This window comes from Leptinotarsa decemlineata, unplaced genomic scaffold (genome assembly GCF_025532065.1).
Source record: "Leptinotarsa decemlineata unplaced genomic scaffold, Ldec_3_MD MMD2_tig00026282_RagTag_RagTag, whole genome shotgun sequence".
NCBI classification, from domain to species: Eukaryota; Metazoa; Arthropoda; class Insecta; order Coleoptera; family Chrysomelidae; genus Leptinotarsa; species Leptinotarsa decemlineata.
Window position 1 is genome coordinate 20,886,432 of NW_027412668.1, and position 25,116 is coordinate 20,911,547.

A 25,116-nucleotide genomic window follows, 5' to 3' on the forward strand; every position below is an offset into this window, starting at 1 on the left:
TCTGACGCATGCGTATTTCGTATTACTGTTTCTGTTTTATGTTCATGCAACTTACAAACAACATAACCTGCAAAAATTGTTATAAAATAAATTATGTATTTGCTGGCGCAGGAAAAATTAGGAATTCTTTAAGTGAACCTAAAATATGAACATCTTTAATTACACAAATTAATTATTGCGGTGACCTCCCAGTTCCATGTTGATTAGTAAATAGAATAGAGATATAAAATACTGCAACCTTCTTTTACTCCCAAAAAATACACTTGATTAGATTTATTTTTAAAGAATTGAAGGGGTTATATTTTTAGGAGTGACATTCGTTGTGGAATGTTTGAAATACAAACTGAGTAGAGAAAAGTATCTTCTGTATACTTCAGTGTTCATATAGAAGTACTTGTTTCGAAAGAATTTTTTTTTCTTTCGTGTAATTCAATGTTTATATGAAAGTAGCTGTTTCAGGAGGACATTTTTTCAGTTTGTGTCTGAAAGTTACTTATTTGCATGATCTACACATCCATGTATAGAGTTATTTATTTTCAAATTGATTGCTTCCTTCCTTTCTTTGGAAGATTCCCTCATCCCCTTTTTTGTATCAAGATGGAGTAGTAGAAAGCCAAAAACTTTCTTTCCCAAATTATTTTTAAAGGTTATGTTGAAATTCCATGCCAAACTTCAGTTGAACTATCAGCTGTTCCAATCAGAAATTTCAAATTAATCAGAAACCAATATTTACCAGACATGCGCGTTGACAACGATTAACAAACAGTTGGAAATCTGTTTGTGACTCAAGGTTGGAACGAACCTTATATGTCGGTGAAACCGGTAGGCCTTCGAAACTCCGTATTGGCGTGCAGAAACTCATCGTGGAGAAACCAGCAAATTGAGAATAACAAAGCATGTTTGGACCCATCAACATCAAGTGGTTCTAAGCTGAATTCGTCCACAGGGTGGATTACTAGTCCAATAAAAAGTTCAAAGAAGCTGTACACAAGGTAAACAGTCAACTAGGAACTAAAAACCGAGACGAGAATGGGAGAGGCAAAAGCGTTCAATCTCACATATCAGGAATAAGCCGAAGATGATTGCGGATACTAACAACCGAAACATCGTGAAGTAATTCGCTTTGATGTTTCTCTGATTTTCCAAATTTTTCCGTGAATATTTCATTTTATTGTTGTTTCATTGTTTTTGTTTGTATTTAATTGACTCTTCACTTATTCAGTGTCACTATTTTCCGGGTTCGAAAGCCGTGGACTTTTTAAATTTCTTTCTGACGTTTCGCTGGCGTGAGTGTCTAGCTAGAGAGTGAATTGCTTCATTATTTTCAGATCACAATATTTTTTTGTCTTACATATGAGCATTTTCATTTTTTTTTATATTTGGATTATACTTATTGTTTTTTATTTTCACTCATTCTTTCTTTGTTTCTTCGGTATTTTCAATAATTTCAATATTTCATCGAACTTCATTTGTTTTGGTTGGTGTATGGGTTTTGCCGTGGTTTTCTCCGAACGTTTCAACTGCATCTGCGGCAGTCATCTTCAGTAACGTGATCGAACTACTCTTCTTAACGTATCAACTGAAACTAAAGCTCTCATTTATAACGTGTCATTCAAAGTGCTGATTTTTCGCGCACTTTCTGTAATGGTGGGTTCGTGCGTACTTCCCGCGCAAATTGGTTGACTTGGCTTCGTTTTGGCGCATTTCAATGATGTGTGCCAGATCTTTGGTAGATAAATCGCCAACTCCACTTATGCTCGACTATGCGGGTACAAATGTTTCTTTTCGTCTGACCGATATAAACTTTACCTTCTTTAGAATTTTCCTGATTCGGTCAGTGACACCTTTTGTACGGCAGATAGACAGTGCCTTGGGGTTGATGTTCATTGGTGTTTCTCTTTTTCTCACTTGGCCACGTAGCGAAAACTCAGTACTATAAATGACATGGCCGAAATGAGAGCTTCAGTTTCAGTTGAGACGTTAAGAAAAGTATTTCGACCACGCCACTGAAGATGACTACCGCAGTTGCCGTTGAAACGTATGGAGATTGTAACCGAAGAAGACGACGGCAAAACCCACAAACCAACCAAAACATTGACACCAGCCGTGCAAGCATACACTCTTATATTCATTTTATTTGTTCATCAGTATATTTCAAATCTGTTAAAACCTTTTCAGACAAAGAAAGTCCGAAATCGTATTGAAATATAAATACATTTGTTTCAGGTCCCTTGCTTAAATCTTTCACAATTTATTTACATAAAACGATATCACAAAATAAATGATTGTCACTTTATAGCGAGAGATAGTTAATGTTTTTTAAATAACATGCTTTTATTCGCTTCACCTGTATGTATGTATGTATGTTTGTTTGTTTGTAACTCTCAAGCTCGGGATCTGTATTTGACAGAATAATAGACATCATTGCTTGATCTATTCGGGGGCAGATGGCGCTGTACGTAACCTCCTTGATATAATTCGAACTCACTTTACATGTATTTCTTCATTTGAAAACAGTATTTTTTTTATTAACACGCGCGCCTGCTGCCTTGGGCTTGGGCTGATTTTCAGGCCCCCTCTCCGGAATCGGAAAATATCAATGGTCAGTTTTCTAAATAATATACAGCTGATTGATCCCAAAGTTTACATAAAATGAATATAGTTTAAAAAGACTAAAAACACGCTTTCATAGCAGACGAAACTAAAAAATCAAAAATAAATATAGTTTAAACAACTGAAAAACACGCTTTTGAAGAACATCGAACTAAAAAGTTGAAAATATTTTTTTAACAAGCTCAAAACAATCCAGCAATATGAATTCTTGCTTCAAAAATAGCTAATCACATAGATCGATTTTCACAGAGGAAACATAACAGATATTCAATCAATGATCTTTTCTTTAGGTCGACCGGTAGTCGGGCGGCTCGACGTGGCCGATCAGCCGATGTGTGAGTCGATGGTTCAAGCCCCAGGCTAAACGCTCGATTTTCACTTGCTATCGTCCAACCCGTGTTAGGAATCACACGTTAAAAGGTAAGACCTCGTTAGTCTTAGCTCGCATAAGTTTCGACTTCTGAGGGTTATCGTTCGTAGGGTTGCGATAGCTGGTTAACGGAAATAACATATTTCAAACAACATATATTGAACTGTGAAATATTCTATTTCATAAATCAATGTGTGAGATATCTCATGGGGAGAAATATCTATTGCCAATGATTATTTTTCATTTTTTTTACGAACTCCTGCAAAAAACATGTCTTTTCAAGGATACTTTTGGCAGAGGTTTTTTATTTCATCCAATGATTTTTCTGTGAGTGTTTTGTAGGTGTTGGAGTTATTTTTAATGTAGAGGTATACTTGGTTAATGGCCCGTTTGAAAAGTTTTTCATCAAAGATGTGATGAACCTTAATTGGGTTGAAGTTGTCGATTACTGCAATTTGTTTTATCAAATTCAATTCCTCATTGAAAGTATCTGTGGGCATCAGGAAGCTGGTGAATTCGTGTATCATGCTATGGTAAACTACTAATTTACATTCATGAGGTTAATAATAGTTCTGTATAGGTTGGTTTGTGTTTGATTGCAAAATCATGTTTGTTATTGATTTTTGTAATTGTGAGGTGTGAAAAGTTTATCGAATTATTGGTTTCTAGTTAAATTTATATTTTTCCATTACTAACAGTTATACAGAGTGGTCCAACGAAAAGTATGCACCTTGCTTTTCTCCTTTTTTTGTAACTTAACGCAAAAATGCTCGGACAGGTCAATTTTTCTTTTGAGTGGGACACATTTGAGATGTATTTTTCTACCTGTGCCTTCAACCTCCTAGCGAGGGTGAGTAACAACCCTAAAATTTTAAATGAAAAGTGGGGTCGAGTGATATATCATTTGAAAGGGCACAAAATTCTCTTTCCAATGATACCTAATTTGTTGTATTTCACTCAAACATGTAGGTATTATGAAGAAAAACAACTACAACCCAGTACTTTGAAATGTGTAATTGACTCAGTAGAATCCTACTTCAGCAAGTGCTGAAAATGTGACCCATTTGCTTCCATACAATAATACAGATTTTGTTCAAATCTATTCCTAACATTCTGTAGCATATCAGGTGTTATACTTCTGCACTCGGCTGTAATTCGTTGGCGAAGATCTTCTATGGACTCGGGCTGCGTAGCAAAACATTTATTTTTCAAGTGTTCCCAAAGGAAAAAGTCTAAAGGCGATAAATCAGGTGACCTGGCAGGCCATTCGAAGGGGCCTCTCCTTCCAATCCACCGGAGAAACATAGTGAGGAGGTGCCCATCTTGCTGGAAATGAAGCCAATCATCATTATGATTTTGGTCATTTTCAATTATTTCTGTTATGAGAGGATCAATTGTATCTTCAAGCATGTTCAGGTAGACCTCACCAGTTAAATTCCCAGGAATAAAAAGTGGCCCTACGATATGACTACCTAATATGTCACACCAGACATTGATTTTTTGAGGGGACTGGGTATGGACCTCTCGGAATGAGTGTGGGTTACTGTCATCCCAGTAACGACAATTATGCCTAAATAAATGTACTCTCATCGGAAAAGCACGTGTTGAATGATAGGTGCGGATCATCAATTAGTAGCTGGCTCAGTTGTTCACAAAATTGCAGCCTTCTATCACGATCATCTTCATTGAGTTCCTGTACTAATTTAATTTTGTACGGATGACATTTATAGGCTTTTAATATCCGTATTATGGACGAACGGGAGACACCTGAGGCTGCAGCAAGCTGACGGGTACTTTGAGTAGGATCCAATTCAACATGTCCCAAAACAGCGACTTCCAATGCTTCATCTCTGATCGGTTTCCGTGGCTGGTGTTTCACATTACAGACAGATCCGGTATCGACAAACTTTTTGACTAATTTGGCAACGTACGAATCATTCACATTTTTCCCGGGATGACTGTTATTAAAGAGGCGAGCAGTAAGTCTAGCACAACTATTATGTTGATAATAAAGTTTAACAATTTCAACTCGTTCAGGAATGGAATACATCATTTTACAGTAAAGTTGGAATAATTTCAGAAGCAACCGAACTGAATCAATGAACGTTTGCCTCAATTCTTTTTGTACACTTATCTGCTGTTGTTATTTGAACCAAAAAACGCACGAGAGAAATTGAGGAATGTAGTGGTAATAAAAATGTCGTTTTTTCCGCATTTTCATCAACACCAAAAATATCGAGTAAATGTTCTTGCTTTTTTTATAACTATTCAAGTAAATACAACAAATTAGGTATCATTGGAAAGAGAATTTTGTGCCCTTTCAAATGATATATCACTCGACCCCACTTTCCATTTAAAATTTTAGGCTTGTTACTCACCCTCGCTAGGGGGTTGAAGGCATAGGTAGAAAAATGCATCTAAAATATGTCCCCCTCAAAAGCAAAATAGACCTGTCCGAGCATTTTTGCGTTAAGTTACAAAAAAAGGAGAAAAGCAAGGTGCATACTTTTCGTTGGACCACTCGAAATAAAAGACATTGTAGAATAGTTTGATATACCAGTAACTGATGAAGGTACCACGTTTCAAATGAAATTTATTGTAAAAATTCTATATTTTTCATCATGAATTGTGTTATTAATTCTAATCAAGCAATGGGTCAGAGTATTTATAATTTCGATTACATTTTGTGGTTTTGCAAAATTCATTGCCAATTTAATGACATATAATTTTCATGAAAAATCTGTGATATTCATGGTCTACAAACATCATCTTTCATAACTACAAGCTATTGATGGCTCTGGATCGTTCTAAATACGAAATGAAAATCATACTCATTCAATTAACATAACAAGTATATAAACATTATACGAATGAATTTATTATTTCGCACGTAGTAAAATAGTACCTTTGATTAAAATAATTAATACTGGGAATTTTAATGTAACATTCCTAAATACCAACGAGCGTGATGTAATGTTAGGAAATTCCCACTTATCTTCTGGCCAGTTCCAAGTACGATGATCTTCAAATATTCAATGAAGATATGTTTTATTCACACATACATTTTCTATGGAAAATGATACACATATTTTCACGATACATATAAATTTGACACAAAATTCTTCAATTCAGATCAATCAATCAATCAGTTTATTTTCCTTGTGACATTTACATGTATAGGAATAGTCAGTTTGTGTTGAATATAAATTTAGGAAATTGTAAACAATTCAGCGAAAGTTATAAAAGCATACAATGAAATGTTCATTAAAATACAAGTATATGTAATTCATACGTTATCAAATAATAAAAGGTAATTTATATTAAAAAATGATTTATCAGTTATGGATAGATTAAGTCTTCTTCTGAAGAGTAGTACGGAGTCACAAGACCTTATTTACTTTGGTAGAATGTTGAACATTTCTGGGCCTTATATATTAGGAGCACATGAGGAAATATATAACAGCCTCATCTTTTCTATTCTGATGTAACTTTATTGTCTCGTATTATGTTCGTGTATATCCATATTGTGCAGAAATTCATGTGTGTTCTGTGTAAAATGTATAAACAAGGAACTGTCAGTACATTGAAACTTTCATAAATATTTTTGCATGAACCCATACGCGGAATTTCAAAGATACACCTCACAATTCATTTTTGTATGGTAAAAATATCGCGTGCATGAGTTGAATTGCCCCAAAACAGTACGAAGGTTGGCAAACATATATTTCATTGAACTCAATTTTGTAATCAATTGTTCACATTGAGGTTTTCAGTTCAGGAATTCATCTAGATTAGTCTTTCTCGAAATGGGCGATAACGCCCCATTGTGGGCGCTGGAGGCCTATACGGGGGCAGTAAAGGGTACAGAGAAGATTGGGGGCGTTGAGGCGGTTTGGGGGGGCGATGGCTAATTCCAAAATGTTTTTTTGCTATCAACACAAACTTACCGCCCCTTCACGCTCAACGTGCGTTTCCTCGTGTAACGTCATCTAGGGGACTAGACAGTGAATATTTCCTGTTCGATAGTTGTCAAACCGTACAATAGATGGCGGTAAGCTTCGATGCGAAGCGAGAAGTTTCTAGTTTCCATTCTCGAAAGTACTGCCTCATATAGAAGCGAACGCGACATCCAGCCAGTAATGTCGTTCGACAATATAACGAAAACAAGTGAATTTTGTTAGCGACTAGCTAAGTGAAGTGCTGCATGTGCGTTGGTGAATACTGTGGTGGTGTCATTAGCAAGTTTTTAATATTCGATTCTTCACTTCGGCAATTTTGAAGACAAAATTATGTCGGAAGCAAAAAAAAAGAAACGGCAGTGTAGCGCGGAATATATAAAATATGGATTTATTGAAATTCCCACAAATAAATATTCGACTATGTGCCTTCTTTGTCAAAAAACATTTTCGCATGAAGCGATGAAACCCTCAAGGCTACAAGATCATTTGAATAAAATGCATGCAGATAAAAAAGACAAAAGTGTGACTCATTTTCAAGAACTGGAAAAGAAACACTCAGCTCAGCCAACTGTGTCAAAAAAATTTTCAGCGGCTTCTAAGCAAGATGACGACGGACTCCGAGCTTCCTACTAATTGCTCAAACAGGTAAACCTCACACTATTGGAGAGGATTCAATTTTACCGGCAATAAAAGAAGTAATAACTACTGTGCTTCATAAACCAGCGGCAGATATTATCCGAAAAATTCCTTTGAGCAATAGTTCCGTACAAAGACGAATTGATGAGATGGCTGAAAACATTGAAGTGTCATTGTGCAATCATCTAAAGACTTCTGAATTCTCTATTCAGTTAGATGAGTCCACATTACCAACCAATGGAGCATTGTTGTTGTCTTACGTGAGGTTTATTAAAAATGAGAAAATATAGACATGTAGTGATGTATGTTTTGGAACCCCTCTCACAAATTCTTCTTCTTTGTTGCTACCGATCACTAGATTCTTCCTTTTTTGTGATTTCCTTTTTATTCTTCCACTCACATTGATTTGATCCAGCAGCATTTTGTAAATTATCATCATTTACCAAAATAATATTATAAGTGTCAAGATTCATTTGGTGCTCTGATTGCAAGACTGCAGCAGATACTGCAGTTTTTGAGACCTCTTTGTCTGTTGTCCGTTGTTTACTAACAATCTTGGTAGTTTCCTGTGACTCATTTCGTTTTTGGGAAGACCGGTCAGGTTCTGTGCTGGACACCTTTTCATTAACAGCTTTTTGTGTCACAGTTTTTTGTCTGTGAGCACAGTATTCATTCGTTCCTACATCGAAATAATCAAAATTTGTATCACGCTACCATTCATGAGTTCTATTTGATCATTCAAAATTCCAATTTTATCTTGGAGCTCTTTTATAATTGTATCTTTCTGCTTAAGTATGTAATTCAATAAATCAATATCTAGGTACCATATTGCCGTCACCAGCTATACCATCGATGCCATCAAAGAATAAAACATCACTATCCGATATTTCTTCTTTTTCACAACAGTTCAGTTCTGCTAACCAAATTGGCATCATCCGGAAATACCAAAACTGATTTTGTTATCTTCTCTACTTTCAGTACGTGAGAAAAGTTATGGATAGTATTATTTGTAGGTTGTTGGAAAAAATGCAGATCAATTTCTTGAAGAATTGAAAATGATATGAGAATTGAGAGATAAAGTTTTTCAATTCCTTTCAAAGTCACACAGATTCCATAATGACAAGCAATGATACTCTAAAAAAACTTTCATGAGTGTATCTTTGACTTTTTCTTATATATTTTAGAATTTATGAAAATCGGTAATTTCTACCTACGAAGTGAAGAAAGTAATTATTAGAAATCAATCAATGTGAGGAGAATACTCTATTCGATGATCGATTCGTGTATCCAACTTATCGAAAAATTGCATAAAGACAATTTTTCTATTGGAGTTGATGAATAATTGGAGAAAGTCATCTGAATGTCAAAATTCAATTGTGTAGTACATTATGTGATAGTATCACTATATCTCGGTATTGATCGTCGTGTTATTGGTTTTTCCAACACAAAAAGTCATTTTGCAAGAGGTTGATTGGAGTGAGTTAATTTAACCTCTTCATATCTTTGTCAAGTGACAGTTTCCGATACGTAAATGACAGTGACACCCGAATACTATCTTCAATACTCATACAAATCATTCGATTTTCAGACCGTCTGGCTGATCCATTTTTTCGGAAAATACTGAAGCCTTTTGGACCTATTGCGTTTTTCCTTTCGTCTTTTTCATAACACCCACTCTAACAACATTGATCCCTGTGTAAGTTTGTACAGGGCACTCGCTGGATGTCCGTTATATTTTGCTGAATATAATTTGGTTTGTTCATGATTTGTTCACCTATTGTGATACAGTGCCTCACATTTTCATAAAATATGACGGGCTATCTCTCTTCCTTTGTTGCATTGCCTGCAGCTGAGGTCACCGTTCAGCCTTGTGTTGGACAATGTTCAATGAGTTGTACTGTTATTGTTTCTAGCCGATTCACGCTTTGTTGAAGCATTTCTTCCCTTCAAAGGGAAGCATTTCTTCCATTTATGAGAGTTTTTCCGTATCTGTTCAAGGATATGTTTTCCCAGTTTTCTTTATATTTCTTACAACTCAACTTCCCGATCTGGTTCCTCAACAAAGATTTTGGTACCCCCACAGCTGGTTCAGGGTCTGCGTATGGAGTTGAAAATCCGTGTCTGGCACACTCAACAGTTTTTTCGTTGCCTGCGATACCTGAGTGTCCTTGCGCTCAGTATATAGTAAATATATTACCAACCGCCCATTTTCTCAGTTTTTCACGGCATTTTAAGACCAATCTCGCAGTCACTTTTGGGTTCATCAGTACCCTAAGTGCAGCTTGGCTGTCTGTGAAAATATTAATCCGCTCATTCCGTTGAAGCTTCAAATCGATGTTTCTTGCGCATTGCAAAATTGCAGATACTTCAGCCTATGAGACAAATGTTCAATGGCCAAGCGGATAATTGAAATAAAGACTCCTCTTCTTACAGTGAATTTTTGCTTCTGTCGCATGTCTGTATACCTTGTGTTTCTGCCGAGCATGTTCTTAGGATGACTGTTCATTCTCCATTCTTCGCGGTCTGAAATTTCAACCATGAAGTTAATGTCGAAAATATATTTCGGTGACATTTGATCCGAGAACAAATATCGTTTGTTTCATCTTCAGTCATCAGACCATAGATGCATATATTATCACGGTTTGAACCACCATTGATAAGCATTTAGGATTATTCATGGATGATGAATTTAGATTCAAATCCCATATATGTCATAATCGCCAAATATCATTCATAAACTTTAAAATATATGCTAGCTCAGTTCAATTACTGTGACTCGGTGTATGGTCCATGTTCAGATGACGAAGATATCTGTCGTATACATATGCTGCAAAATTCGTGTTTGCGACTCATATATGTGATAAGAAGATGAAAAATATTTCTCAAATGTCTGTTTCACAAAATTATCTCAAAAACCCCACCTTACATTTCGAACAAAATTTCTTTCTGGGAGTATATCCACAATATACACGTTCCTTTCTTTTTATAAAAAACTGGTACGAATAAATTTGCCACATCTAAGCTTGTTTTTCCTGTTGAACTATATGTGACACCATGCAAAACGGAGGTCACAGAGCACGTACAATTATATAATAGTTTCAAGTTGTTTTGATGACTCCATAGATCACCGCGAAGCTAATTGTGAATTAATTTGTACCGTAAACCTCATTTGTATCATATGCTAATACTAATGACTACTTCGAACAACCTAACTCCAAATTATTATTTGTCATCACGAAAAAATTATTAATTACTCTACGTACAACTTTCTAGGTTTTGGATTCGACGACTTTGTGTCGATTTCATTAGAGAGAATCGTTTTCAAATATCAACAAATATTAATAATTTCTCAATGTCATTTTAGTTTGCTATAATAATAGAGTGTTTTCCTAAGGAAAAAACAATTGAGAAAACCGATCACCTTAGATACAGTTAACTTGATGATTTCATCTTCAGAATTCGTTTGGACTACAAGATACTTCGAATCGGTCACAGACCCAATTCGCATTTGGTTGTCAATTGTCAATCTGGGAGGGAATATTGAAAAATGATATGAATGGTATGAAAACGTTTTTTTTTAATGAAAAGATAACTTTCTTTATTTGAACTGATTTTTCATGATCTACAGAACTGCATATGATTCATATAAATTTTTCTCTGTATAGAATATCGCATTTCACACCCTGAAATCCAAATTGGGAGCTGGATATTATATTATTCTTCTTGAAGAAAAAGTCCAACCTAATTTTCAGTAATTTTCGAAATATTTTACACAATTTGATAATTAGGGATATCGGTCTCATTATTGAAATAACTATAGATGTCTAGAAACAAAACATAAAATGTCCAACTTCCACTATTTTATTAAAATTCAGTATTAATTATGCCAATGATTTCAAAGTTTAAACTTTTACGTTAACAACTTCAGACACTTCTTGGTCCTTCGGATGTTAAATCATTATCACTTTCAGGTGGTTAGGGAGTCAAAAAAATTTGCATTTTTTTATCATCTGAGAATTATCGTTTCACAGTGCTGGTTATTTCATTTGATAGTTTTCCACCTGTTCTTATATAAGTTAAGATTGTCAATCTGTTTTCAAATCGTCTATACAACAATACATCGTATTCACTAGCCATTCCATTATCCATTCATGTTCCAGAGCTTGCTGAGTTTAATCATTGGTTCCTTTCAGAAATACCTGAATGACGTCTTCAATTCTCTTTAAAACTACCTGTGTTTTCGTGAACACATTTTCTTTTCGAGGTTCTTTTTTCTTCAACTAAATTCAATCTGATCAACAAACTGAATTGAAAAACGAGAAGACAGCTGATCTGAAAACCAAAAAAGATAAGCGGAGGAACATAACCGACAGCTTTGAAACTATGTTGAGAAACTCCGTGCCAATCTGAATGAGTTGAGGAAGCCCAAAATATTTTCAGGAGGAATGCAAGCACGAAACTAGAAAATCCAAACGATGGATACTCGAAAAGAAGAGATGAGACCTAACAAGCGTCGGAGTTGGACCGTTCTGGGAGCCAAATGCAGAAGTAGGCATACATTCCAAAGAAAGAGATCCCACTCCACGTCGTAATCCGGAATATACCAGATAACATGGAACCTGGGGTAGTAGCTGAAAGGACAAAAATAAAATATCATCAAGAAAATGCTCTCGTTATTTTTGGTGAATGTGTCACGCACCGAAGAAACCTTTTACAAGTTGAGAACCTGCGCTGCGTGGACCTTATCGTGAGGGCAGAACCACAGCAGCAGTTCAGTGCCAATACCATCGTCACCAATGGTTTGGACAGTCCGAGAAATGCTATCACGCAACAGATTGTTGGTTGAAATATGGTGAGAATCACGAATTACTCACTTGCGGCAATACAAAAAAAAACGTTGACGTCAAATGCAGGGACTAATTATCATTACTTTTCATTTGATCTGAGAATTTAAGTAAAAAAATTGAAAATTCAAAAATTGGCGATGATTGGTTCGTTAGGTTCTGACAGGTATTATGTTGCGCTCGAAAGAAATTGAGGTTATACCAATTGTGATTATGCTTGCATGCATTACTATAATATCCTAACAAAAGTATAATCAGCAAAATCCATCACATTATCATTTATATCTTCTATCTCTTGAATTTTGAAAAAATTATGAGTAGACCTGGGTGTATAGAGTCAATTTCAGAATGGTTACTCAAGACCAGAGCAATTGTTCTCAATCAAAACTGAAGCTGTTGGTCGTGATGGTCTTTCTGTAAACATCGTATATCATTGTAGAAAATGTCAACATTCTTCATTGTACTCAGTCAGGTATCCATTCAAATCATGGCTATACAACAGCTTTGCTGAAGCTTACCGAAGACATAATATACGAAACTAATTGTGTTACTGGACTATACAAAAGTCTTAGATAGGATAGATCATTGATTGCTTTCAGCAATCATGCGTTACTATAATTTTAGATGATGCTGTTGCCTCGATAGATCATTATTTGAAGGTTTGCCAGCAACGTATCAAAGTTTAAAAAAAATATGTTTTTCCATTAACCAGCTGTTGCATCCCTACGAAAGACAACCCTGAGAAGTCGAAACTTGTGCGAGCTAAGGACTGACGAGTTCTTACCTTCAAACGTGTGATTCCTAACATGTAAAGAGGAAGTGAGAGGTGTATTTTCAAAAAACCAGAAATCAAACAGTGGGTTCCCTCAGGAATATATGCTTGGACCTACATTATTTACTATATGCACTGCAAACTTGAATTCGCACATTACATTCTGCGACACTCATTATTATGAAAACGATAAGAAAAATATACTACTCAAATCGGAAGATATGACGGAGACTTCTTCGGAAATTGATGCATATTTTTAATCACTGATCAGAGGTTGTGAAAATAATTTTTTAGATATCAAATAAAATAATTTTTCTGTTATGTTATTTGGAAATTAAGCGTAAAGATGCACAGTTCAAGTTAAGTTGAATATTGAAGCCACACAGATTTTTTTATTCACTTTATGTAGGGTTACATATTGACTGTGATCTAAAATGTTCTGAACATGAACAGTTTTATGAAAATGATATAAGGTATTTGAAAATTATTCATTCTTGATAATACTGTGCGACTCACTGGCTTCAAGTGTTTTTAATTCTGCAGATGATGTGGATTTCTCTTGCCTCATAAGCTAGGATACAAAAAGTGCAAAATACATGTACCAGACTTATTTGTAAACTAAGAAAGCGAGAGCCTGTATCTGTTTAAAGAATAGAGCTAGAATGATTCTAAATGTGGAGAAACAGTTACTACATAGTTTTAGTTCATATTGGGGTATAAGTCAAAATTCGTTTCACCATAATGTTTATGACATTTTCACATATAATCAGTGGGCATACTTGAAGACAGGCTAAAAATTAAATTATCTAAGAACAATTCGTTCAGGCTAGTCTCAACTCCCTACACAGTAGGTTAATGGACTGACACCTCTCAGAAAACAACTACTCCCCTGGCTAATACCACGAAGGGCGTTGGATTATATCCGACAGGTGTCAGTGCAGAAGTTATTCATGCATATGCTGTTGGCGATACAACTACCGCAGTAGATTTTCAATTATTGGAACACACTTGCAGACCGGTTTCGGGCTGTTTGGCCACTCGTCAGTGCAAGGTAGTGTATATCATCAACATGAAGTCGATGATTTCAGATAATTGAAAATCAAATTCCGTCAGAGTATCATTCCTCGAACTGAGCTGAAGCATACAACAAACAACAGGTTCGTCGTCGCCCCATCTGCCTGTGAACGAGGTAACCAACTGCATATCCGAAATTTGCCCAATTCCTCGTATAAGGAAAGAAAACTTTCACATATAGTCAGTGGGCATACTTGAAGACTGGCTATAAATCAAATTATCTGTGAACAATTCGTTGAGGCCAGTCTCAACTGCACTGACGAGTGGCCAAACAGCCCGAAACCGGTCTGCAAGTGTGTTCCAATAATTGAAAATCTATTGCGGCAGTTGTATCGCCAACATCATATGCAGGAATAACTTCTGTGAAGAATCCTGCACTGACACCTGTCGGATATAATTCAACGTCCTTCGTGGTATTAGCCAGGGGAGTAGTTGTTTTCTGAGAGGTGTCAGTCCATTAACCTACTGTGTAGGGATTTGAGACTGGCCTGAACGAATTGTTCTTAGATAATTTGATGTTTATGACATCCAAACCAGGCATGATCTGGCAATCTATCCTCCCAAAATGGCAAAACTCATTTTTTTTTAATCAACTCATTATCTATAAATTTTACAACAGAATACCCAAAGTAATGAAACAGTTGAACAAAATTACATTTGAGAAACAAATGAAAAGTAAAAACAAAATCGAACCAGCTCTGTTGATGCTCGCAACAGCTGCAAACTCAGAAGGAATCTATGCAAAGAACTTCACAATCAGAGAATTAGGGATTAACTGTATGCCAATTCACAACGGGTCTAGATCCTTCTGTTCGGTAGCTGAAGCAACAACAGCTATAAAAATATCTTCTAGACGAATAATTATAGTTCCATTCCACAGTAGATTTTCTATGAAAGGCACCACCCACTATTTCCTCACTAGAATCCACAATGCCAGAAATTACTTTTCGGTCGGTACCCAGGCGGTTCAACGCGGGTGCTTTCTTCACTCAGTCGAATTGACTGACGTGTTGGTCGGTGGTTCAATCCCCAAGAAAAATCTACCAAATATCTATAGACCACTCGCTTTCCTATCAAAAATATCAATAATCATTGGGGAAGCCGTAAAACACCATATCATAAAATATTTGGAAGGCTTCCACATCTTAAGCGATCATTAATATAGCTTTCGGAAACAAAGATCAAAATGTAGAGTCAAGAGCTGTTGCGCCTGATATTTCTAAGGCCTTTGACCGTGTGTGGCATGTGGGTTTGCTGGCCAAACTTCGATGTTATGGCTTGCCGGATCATTTTTGTGTATGGTCCATCAGCTTCCTGAAAGAATGTTTTCTGCAAGTAGCCGTCAATGGATATCTCCCGAATACTTTTATCATCAACGCTGGTGTTCCCTAGGGATCCATATTGTTTCCAGCCCTCTTTTTATTGTATATTAACGACTTTTTGACAAAAACGAAGAATCCAATATATTGCTTTGCTGACGACAAGCACACTTGTCTCCATTTGGATTCCAGGACTTTGGTTGCGAATGCACATCCTCACTGCCAGCAGGAGGTTGCATATCTTAATTATGATCTAGAAGTGATTCCGAATTTGGGGTGACACTAACAAGGTTCAATTCAATGCCACTAAAACCCAGGCATCGGTTTTCTCCAAGAAGATACATGTCTCTGAACTGGATATATTGATGTCAGGAAAGACAATTTCGCTTTCTGCTTCGATAAGTTTGTTGGGGGTAATAATGGGCACCAATATGTCTTGGCAAAATCATATCACTAGAGTTGCGAAGGCTGCTTCTCAAAAGCTTGGAACATTGTTCTGAACCATAAAATTGTACACACCTCAGTAAATTTTAATGCTTTATAAAGCTCAGACCAGACCTTCTTTGGAATTTTCTGTTGATGTTTGGAAAACCGCCCCTGAACATACCCCGAAGCTTCACAAATTATCGGAAATCATCGACTTTATGTTGATGATAGACACTACCTTGCACTGACGAGTGGCCAAATAGACCGAAACCGGTATGTGAGTGTGTTCCAATTATTGAAAATCGATTGCGGTAGTTGTATCGCCAACAGCATATGCAGGGAAGTGAAGAATAGTGCACTAACACCTGTCGGATATAATCCAACGCCTTTCGTGGTTTTAGCCAGGGGAGTTTTTTGATAGGTGTTGTTCCATTAACAAACAGTGTAGGTAATTTGAGACTGGCCTTAACGAATTTTTCATTTAGATAATTTGTTACTCTGAAGCTGCTGGAGAAAAGAGCCATCCACCTGAATGGAGACGCGAACATCACTTGCAACCTTGATTTGTCTCTCTTCTATAGATACTTTCACGGGAAGTGTTTAAGTTCACATTTGATTCCACCAAGAGCGGTACATATCAGAAATACGCGATGGACTGTGGCTGCTCATCGTTCTGAGGTTCAACACAGAGTGCACCTCGAACTTCACTGTTTAAAAACTCTTCCATTCGAAGAACTGCGTTTATGTGGAATAAACTTCCTGAGAACTTCCTGAGGATTTGAAGAGTGTCGGAGTTGCGTAGAACATATAGGGGATAGAAGTCTCGAAACCGATGATTTTCCATGTGAAAATACCACGATCAAATATCAACAAATTGAAAATTTTCTTGATTTTCGAAAACCAGAATTGGACTACTATTATCAAAGGTGAAGTAGATTGTAATTGAAACCCGATTTCGAAGAGATTTTTTAGACTACTGAAGTCAATTCGTCGATTTTCCAGTATTTGGCACTTCGTTTCTGGATTATATCATTCACTATATTCATCTTCCCGATACAAAGAAAAAGGTTACATAAGTTGGCTAAATTATTCTTTATGGGATACTCACGGATTTTCGCGATTTTTTTCTGGGGTGATACTACATGATGGTTGGAATTCAGAACACTTTTTATTTTTTGTCGGACTCAATTAGTTTTCGAAATATAGCCTGTCAAAGTTTGTATGACGTCATATTATACCTTTTTTTTTAAAGCAATAAACGATTGCAATTCACATATTTTTTTATTTAACACAACTTTTCCCATATCATTGCACCTTTTTCTATCCCTTTTCATTCACTTATTGCCAAGTTTCCCGATATTAGAATGAAATTCCATAATTTGTCAGGTGTACACAAAACACTTTTTATAAATTGCATTAAGTTTCACTAATCGAAAATACGTTCCTGTTAGAATTCGGAGGTCAGGTTAGATGTTGAGGAAACATAGTTTTTACAAAAGTAAATATTCGAAAATACATTCCTTTTAGAATTTGGAGGTTACTGGAGTCAAGGTCACTGGAGGTCACTGAGTTAAGTTAGGTCAGGTTAGGTTAGGTTGAGTAAGCATGTGACAAATTATGGAATTTCAATCTAATTTCAAAAAAGTCAGCAATAAGTGAATGAAAAAGGAAAGAATAAAGTGCGATGATATGGAAAAAGATGTATTGAATAAAAAATATGTGAATTGCAATCGTGTATTGCTTAAAAAAAAGTAAAATATGACATCATACAAAGTTTGACAGGCTATATTTCGAAAACTAATTGAGTCCGACAAAAAATAAAAAAAGTGTTCTAAATTCCTACCATCACGTAGTATCATCACAGAAAAAAATCGCCAAAATCCGTGGGTATCCCATAAACTAAAATTTTCCCCATAAGTTTTTCCTATGTTCTAAATTTTCAGTTCCAACCTGTCTCTCGTCGCGTTGGATAAAATCATGAAAGTAAATGCATTGAAGTGGAAAAATTTAAAAAAATTTTTCATATGTTATCGAGATTGGTACTGAAGAGGTATAAAGCAAGTGTCTTACGGCGAAACGATGATGTCTACCAGTGAGGATGACAGTGTTCCATGTAACTGGAATTTTTACCTTTCATTCAGTATATTGTGTAGGAATCCTGTGAATGATATCTGATTCAATTCCATAACGAATGTTTAGAATGGATGACTTTTTCTTCCAGTTTGTGTCTGAAAGTTACTTCTTTGCATGATCTCAACATTTATGTATAGATATACTTTTTTGAATGTGATTGCTTCCTTCCTGTCTTTGGAAGATTCCTACAATTTTTTTATTAAGTGGGAATAGTAGAAGGTCGAAAACTTTCTTTCCCAAAAAAATTTAAAAACTTGCTTTGAATTTGTAATTAACATTACTGCAATTTCGTCCTACAAGGACATTTTCAAACGTTTGAAAATGTCGATATAGGAAAAACCTGTAGTAACAGTAATTACAAATATAACGAAGTATACAAACATTCTCTTCATATTTCATTGATATTGGTTAGAAACTATTTGATAAAATGGTTTCCAACCAATATTATTCATTCACTTCAATTTCAGGTGACAAAGAATTTACCACATCAGTTTCAGTTTTTTATATTTTTCATTTTATTTTTTCTGTTTTTGACCGAGTCATTTGAATATTCCGGTGCTAGTCATTTCGGCACTTCAATTCATATTTTCACAAGTTTCAAATCTGTTAACAATAATTCATTTGAAATAAAAGTGTCAACCTCTAACTACAAAATTGATGTTGTTGAATATTATTTTCTAAAAATAAGTTTTTTACTTATCTCCCGATAGTAATATGTGTATATTCTGAGTGGAAGCTAACTTCTAAAAGATATTAGAATTCATAGGAAAGTACCGGAATGAATTACATACATGTTCACCTATTTTTCATATTTCGTTTCATGTTGTTTTATTGCTAGAGTTTATTTTTGTAATGAACGACGAGGACATCGATAAAGTTGATGTGTTTGTTGTAGGGTTTTTCCATGAAATCAAATTACCATACATTGATATCAGAATATGTGACTGAGGGTTTTTCCTGACATATTTGATGAGTAAAAACGTGTGACCTGAAAATTATACAGGGTAAATGTGATTATTGCTACATGGTTTTTTTCTGATACACGCAATTATTCTGAAGTAAACAAATCGATTAGATTTGTTTATTGTTCCGTTTTCTGTCAGTTCCAATTGTGATACGAGTTTTTCTTGAAATTTCACCAACAAAATAATCCATACTGTGAGGCATTACATTGGATTACTTAAATGAAACAAAAAAAAATCTAGTGTGTTTCTTTCATGAAAATCAAGTCTGCTTTCACGAATATGGAACTCAAAAGAATTAACTTTTTCTTTAACGATTTGAAAATAACCATTTTTTACGGAATATGGCATTTGTTTTTTTTTTGTGTTTTTTCTATTTTCATATGTTGATGATAGAATATAACTGGAAAAAAATTGTTTCTCAATTTTTCTCCTAATTTCTACCTCTTCAGTTATCAGTCTATACATAACGAACAAATTAATTATTGTCAGCAACACCCTATTAAACATTTTCACAGAGTGTTGAATTATTTCTAATACTTAAGAATTGCTCGGCATTGCTTGTGAACTAGTGTGACCATAATCATAATATATATTTTTTCAAGGACAAAACAAAAGCGTTACAGGAAATCCTCAAGGTCCTCTAAGAGCAGTGCCTGTGCGAAAGTAACGATTCACATTGGATTTGAATCGCTGGAGATTAAATTAATTTGGAAAAACGTTCTCAGGAAGTTCATTCTACATATATATGAAGTTCAAAGTGTACTGAGTTGAACCTCACAACGATGAGCAGTCACAGTGCGTCGCGTGTTTCTGATATGTACCGCTCTTGGTGGAATCAAATATATTCAATATCCATAAAAAAAAATCAGAAAAAATCACAATAACAATGATATGAAATTAGCTACATTCTGATGAATAAATGGCAGAACTTAATTCAAAGTATGAATTCTGGTATAGATAGCAAGCATATTCAAATATATTATAATAAAATTAGATAATTATAGATAATGGGAGTAATCGAAGAGGAAAAGGAAGATAGAGAAAGAAATAGAGAGGTGGAGATAAAAAATAAAGGTGTTTATTATTTTTCTAATTCATTGGATATTCAATAGATAATTTTTCAATTTGGATTCAAATACCAACTGCAATAAAAATTTGGACGGTATTCGTCTGTTCTGTGAAATTATTGATGCAGACTGCAATATTGTGAGCAAGAGCGTTCGTAAGTTTTTTTTTTGCATTGTGATGGTATAGTGAGAATAAATGAATAATAATTTTCTGGGTGTCAATTCTATAAGTATGTTTTTAATGTATATAACGTAGTGTTTTTGATTTGACTATAGCCAGTCCATATGCTAACGTCGTCTATTATACATAGTGAGCCATTTTGAATCTTCAATTTCATCAGATATTGATATCTGATCAACTTTTTTAATATCGTAAATAAGATAAACTCAGGAGTTTTACACTTTCTATTATACTCTGTATATTTCGACTTGTAAACAACATCATAATGAGTGGAATTTGAAAAGACTAATGAATCGCTCAAAATTTTTTTGAATTCTTTTCGCAAAAATCGCATATGCTTTTCTCGATTTATTTGTAACATGTTCTTTGAAATGAAGACCAGTGGCAATTGTGACATTCAAAATTTACCAGAAGTTTTGATGGAAATATATCCATTTCCAATTTTTGAAGTAACACCAGATAAACAAACATTCGAAACATTGTTGTAGAAAAAATTGTTGTTTGCATATTTTTTGGTTAACTTTCACTCAACAATTTGTTTTCTGTGGGAAAAAATTCATACTGAAAGTAGATTGTCCATAGATAAAATATTACTATCGACCAAAATAATTTTAATTTGCGACTCCATCATTTCTTTAATATGGTATGAATTAACATATACAAAGGATGTTGAATTTTAGGCAATTTTAGGTTTTAAAGAAAGAGTGTGAATGGAAATATTCATGTTTATTCAATATTAAATATCCATATATATGCCTCATTGCCATGGTTCCTATTTTCTGTTTCATTTTTGAAATAATTTATCAAAAGCCATTTTTCAATGATAATTGAATCGGCATAGTATGAACAGTAAATTCATATGAATCAATAAAGTACATCTATGGTACTTAAGTCATATTCAATAAATACTTTGCAGTTTTATATGTAGAAGAAAAACCCTACCATCATCAGATTCTTTGAATCATTTACTTTGACTTATTTGAAAAATATCCCATGCCCGTAAACTACGTCATAAAGGTTTGTGGATATCGTTTAACGTTTACACTTCCGTATTAGAAAAATGATTCTAGATTGTCCCATCCTGATGCATAACTTCTTTGGATGTTTTACATTATATCTCTTATTGAAATGAAGATTCTTTTTCGAATGTCTGAATGCACTTCATTATCCAAACCTCTCATTGAAATCGAATAAATTTGTACTGATAAATCAATAAACTTCCATAGAAGAAACATCTATTTGCACTTATTTTCACTGATTTATCAGTGAAATGTTAAGGAATTGAGACATAGCCCTCAAACCGAAAATATTGAAATGTTTTGGTGACATATCATTGAAATTGAATGTATTGTTATGATTATTATCACTGTGGAAGTCAGTGATGAGATATTGTGTTTGTTCATTAGTGTTTTATGGAAAGCTAGAAACATGCACCTTCTCTTTTGTTTGGAGCATGCTAAAGCGTAGACGTGAAAAAATATGTTACTAAAAATAAAGCATGGAAGAAAAAGAACTGAAAAATAAAAAGTATGGAACAAAAACAAAATTTACTGTGAAAAAACTATTATTATAAATTCCGAAATGTAACAACCATTGAAAAAATGTCGACTTCAAAAAGTTCGAATTGTGAACAATTCAAATTTGGACATGAGAGACTCTAACGACGTGAATCAGATAAGGATGGGGATTTTCTAATGATTAATTTGGCTAATACAGAGTAAATTTTTTGTTTTTGTCAAATTTACAATAAAAAATGGATACTTATGTTCATACGACGATATTTCTGACACTTTCATCTATCCAGAAATCCCCATACAAGTACTGTATCGAGACTCCTTGTAAGTATTTATTTTTATTCTATGTTGATTTATCTTTTAATACTATTTGCTGACTCAATCATTGTAATATTTCACTGGCAATATTGGCACTGGCAATTCACGAAGGGAAATAATTTCACGCAAATACCGTCCATTTCCCTGGAAGCTTCATATTGTTATTATTCTTCGAATAAATCAGGGTAGCATTCTGCCCTTGACAGTATTCCATCATACTACGTGGGCTGAAAAGTCTTGGGCCTAACACAAAGCCAATTCTGAACAAAATAAAACGCGTTTTCTTCCTTAGGCCCGGGACTTTTCAGCCCATGTGTTAGAATAGATGGTTCCATACACTTTGTGTCAACAAACATAGAAATTTTCATTTGTATTCACTCGTACTACTACTTCATGGAAAAATATGATATCTGATGTCTGATAGTGCAGGTTTCTCATTAAAATTTCCAATTATACTTTGAACGAAAAGGTGGCCACTGTACACGAAGCTCTACTTTGTAGGTTTTGTAGGTCTTTGATAAAAATTGAACTGATGAGCAGTAAAATAATATTTCATGATAGAACAGAATATTTCAAATTTGGTTTTATTTCTCCTGGTCAACACTGTTCAAGGATCCACGATTGACCATTCCTCACTAAAATTTGAAAAACATGAATAATTTTCCTGTACTAACAATTATATTGGAGATATGTTCAAAAATATGTTTTTTCCGTTAACCAACTATCGCACCCCTACGAACGATATACCTGAGAAGTCAAAACTTGTGCGAGCTAAGGACTAACGAGATCTTACCTTTCAACGTGTGATTCCTAACAGGGGTTTATTCATTTATTTATTTATTTATTTATCCATTTATTTATTACACAAATAGCGATACAAACAAAATAAATCCAAAAAATATCCTCATTTTACATATGAAAGATAGTGAGTAAACAAAATATAAATGCTAAGTACATTACACTATAAAGTAATGAATATTAACAAAACATTAAAAAAACAGTATATGAAGAACCGATGACTGATTATAAATAAAAATAGATTTCACATATTTTTTAAATCTAAGGAAAGGAAACCTCAGTTTTTCAATATCATTGCAATGAGTATTGAAGGATCTGACAATTCTGCATAAAGGAGAGTTTTTTCCTGAATTTGTTTTTCTAAATGGGGTTGCAAAGAGATCATGGTTGAAATGAAATATTTTGTAAAACATAAAATTCAGTTCATGAATAATAACGGTCATTCTCACATGATACAAGACAAAAAACAAATGCATGTTTTGAACTGTTTAATGTTTTGATATTTATTTAAAACGAACTCAGATAATGATGATCACTATTGAAAATACGATATGTTTTGATAGTATATTCAATGAATCTGCAATAAAATTCAAGAAACATAAATATTCCTTCAATAACATCAATGTCATATCTCACTGAAATATAAAATATTCAAAAGTATTTATATTTGCTTGTTCTACATTATTCTTGAAAATTTTCATTTGAAAATACGTCGAGACTTTTATATCGAAGGTAATCGTTTGCATATAAATGAACACTTAAATATTTTCAATCTTTGTAGATCTCTATGACAATTGATATAAATATGGGAAATTCTTCATGCATATTCTATCGTCCATATTATGAATTCATAAAAAGAAAACTCACCTGAAACCTCAATTCGTTAACGGGCGGTTTGGCATATCGAATACCTCTGAAAGAGTAAATAACCCTTCCCAACCTTGACTGTGTGATGTTACCCCTAATTTTTCCAAGTTTCGTTGCTACTATAGGGTACTGGTCCTCAGAATATTGAAGGCTGGTTGTAACAGTCGTGAACAATAGTAACAAAACTACCCAACCAGGCATTCTTGAAAACAGTTGTATTAACACGTGAAGTATTCTAAACTGAACAGTGCGACAGAGAATCAAACACATTAATTACACCAATGTTCTTATCACCTATGATAAATAATATTTTCCGGAATCATTTACAAAACATTTTTCGGTACTACGAATTAATACTAATTGGTTGAATAAATCAACCTGTTTTTATGATAAGTCAAATCATGCACGTTTAAAATACGAGTAAAGATTATTCAGTGACAGTGGTTGAAAGGAGGTGCGTTTAGTCCAAGCAAAGTAGGTACAATGTATTTAAAGCAAATCTACTCAGTCGAACAGAAACATATGCGGGTGGGGCAAAATTTTGCACGACATACATCGTTCATTGACAACAATACTCAAAGACACCTCCTTTCTGGTTTCTGAAGTACTTACCAACTACGTTAGTGAATAATGGTTCTCCAGTTCCCGAATTTGTTTTGAATAAACTGTTTGGAATATTTCAGAATAGATCATACGTGTGAAAGCTGTTTGGAATACCTTGATCGATGAATTTTATATTCAAGGAGGTTCACCCAAATCGATGTGGTTCGACATGCCAATATATATCTCAACAATTTCAAACTATTTTTGAAAAATTTGAAGAGTAATAGAGAGCGTAGTGTTTTTTTAAGCAATAAGGTATCATCTTCAAAATGCTCTGGAAGCGAGGAAGAGCATTCTAATATATTCAGTATAGTGATATATTCAATATCGATGAAAACAAACGGACTGGGTCTTTTGATTTTCCAAACTATCAAGGTTGCTAATGAAGCGCTCAGAAAGAATCTTGAAGCTTCTGGATATAGTAATGGGTAAAGTTCAATGTAGAGAGAAAATACAATCTGACATTTACGAGGTCCAGCTATTAAAAACGAGACTGCGCGCCTAGAGAGCGCCTTAGAAAGGTGGGGAAAAAATGAGTAGTGGGCATTTGAAAATCTTCTCTAGTCACTTACCAAAACATATGTTCGTCACTCTTATAGTATTTGGGCAGTAGTGTTTTGAAATAAACGTATTTTTTCTCGTGCCGAAACACATGTG

At 34.5% G+C, this 25,116-nt stretch overlaps 1 protein-coding gene across 1 annotated transcript in view; it reads right to left on the minus strand.

Moving 5' to 3' along the window:
- Positions 1-24,316, minus strand: part of LOC111509262 (esterase E4) — a 61,540-nt gene extending 37,224 nt beyond the window's left edge. Inside the window, exon 1 of the mRNA XM_074180020.1 lies at positions 23,857-24,316. Within this exon, the coding sequence (XP_074036121.1) occupies positions 23,857-24,126 (270 nt within the window). The 5' untranslated portion in view covers positions 24,127-24,316. The remainder of the gene's footprint in view (positions 1-23,856) is intronic.
- Positions 24,317-25,116: the final 800 nt, after the last annotated feature.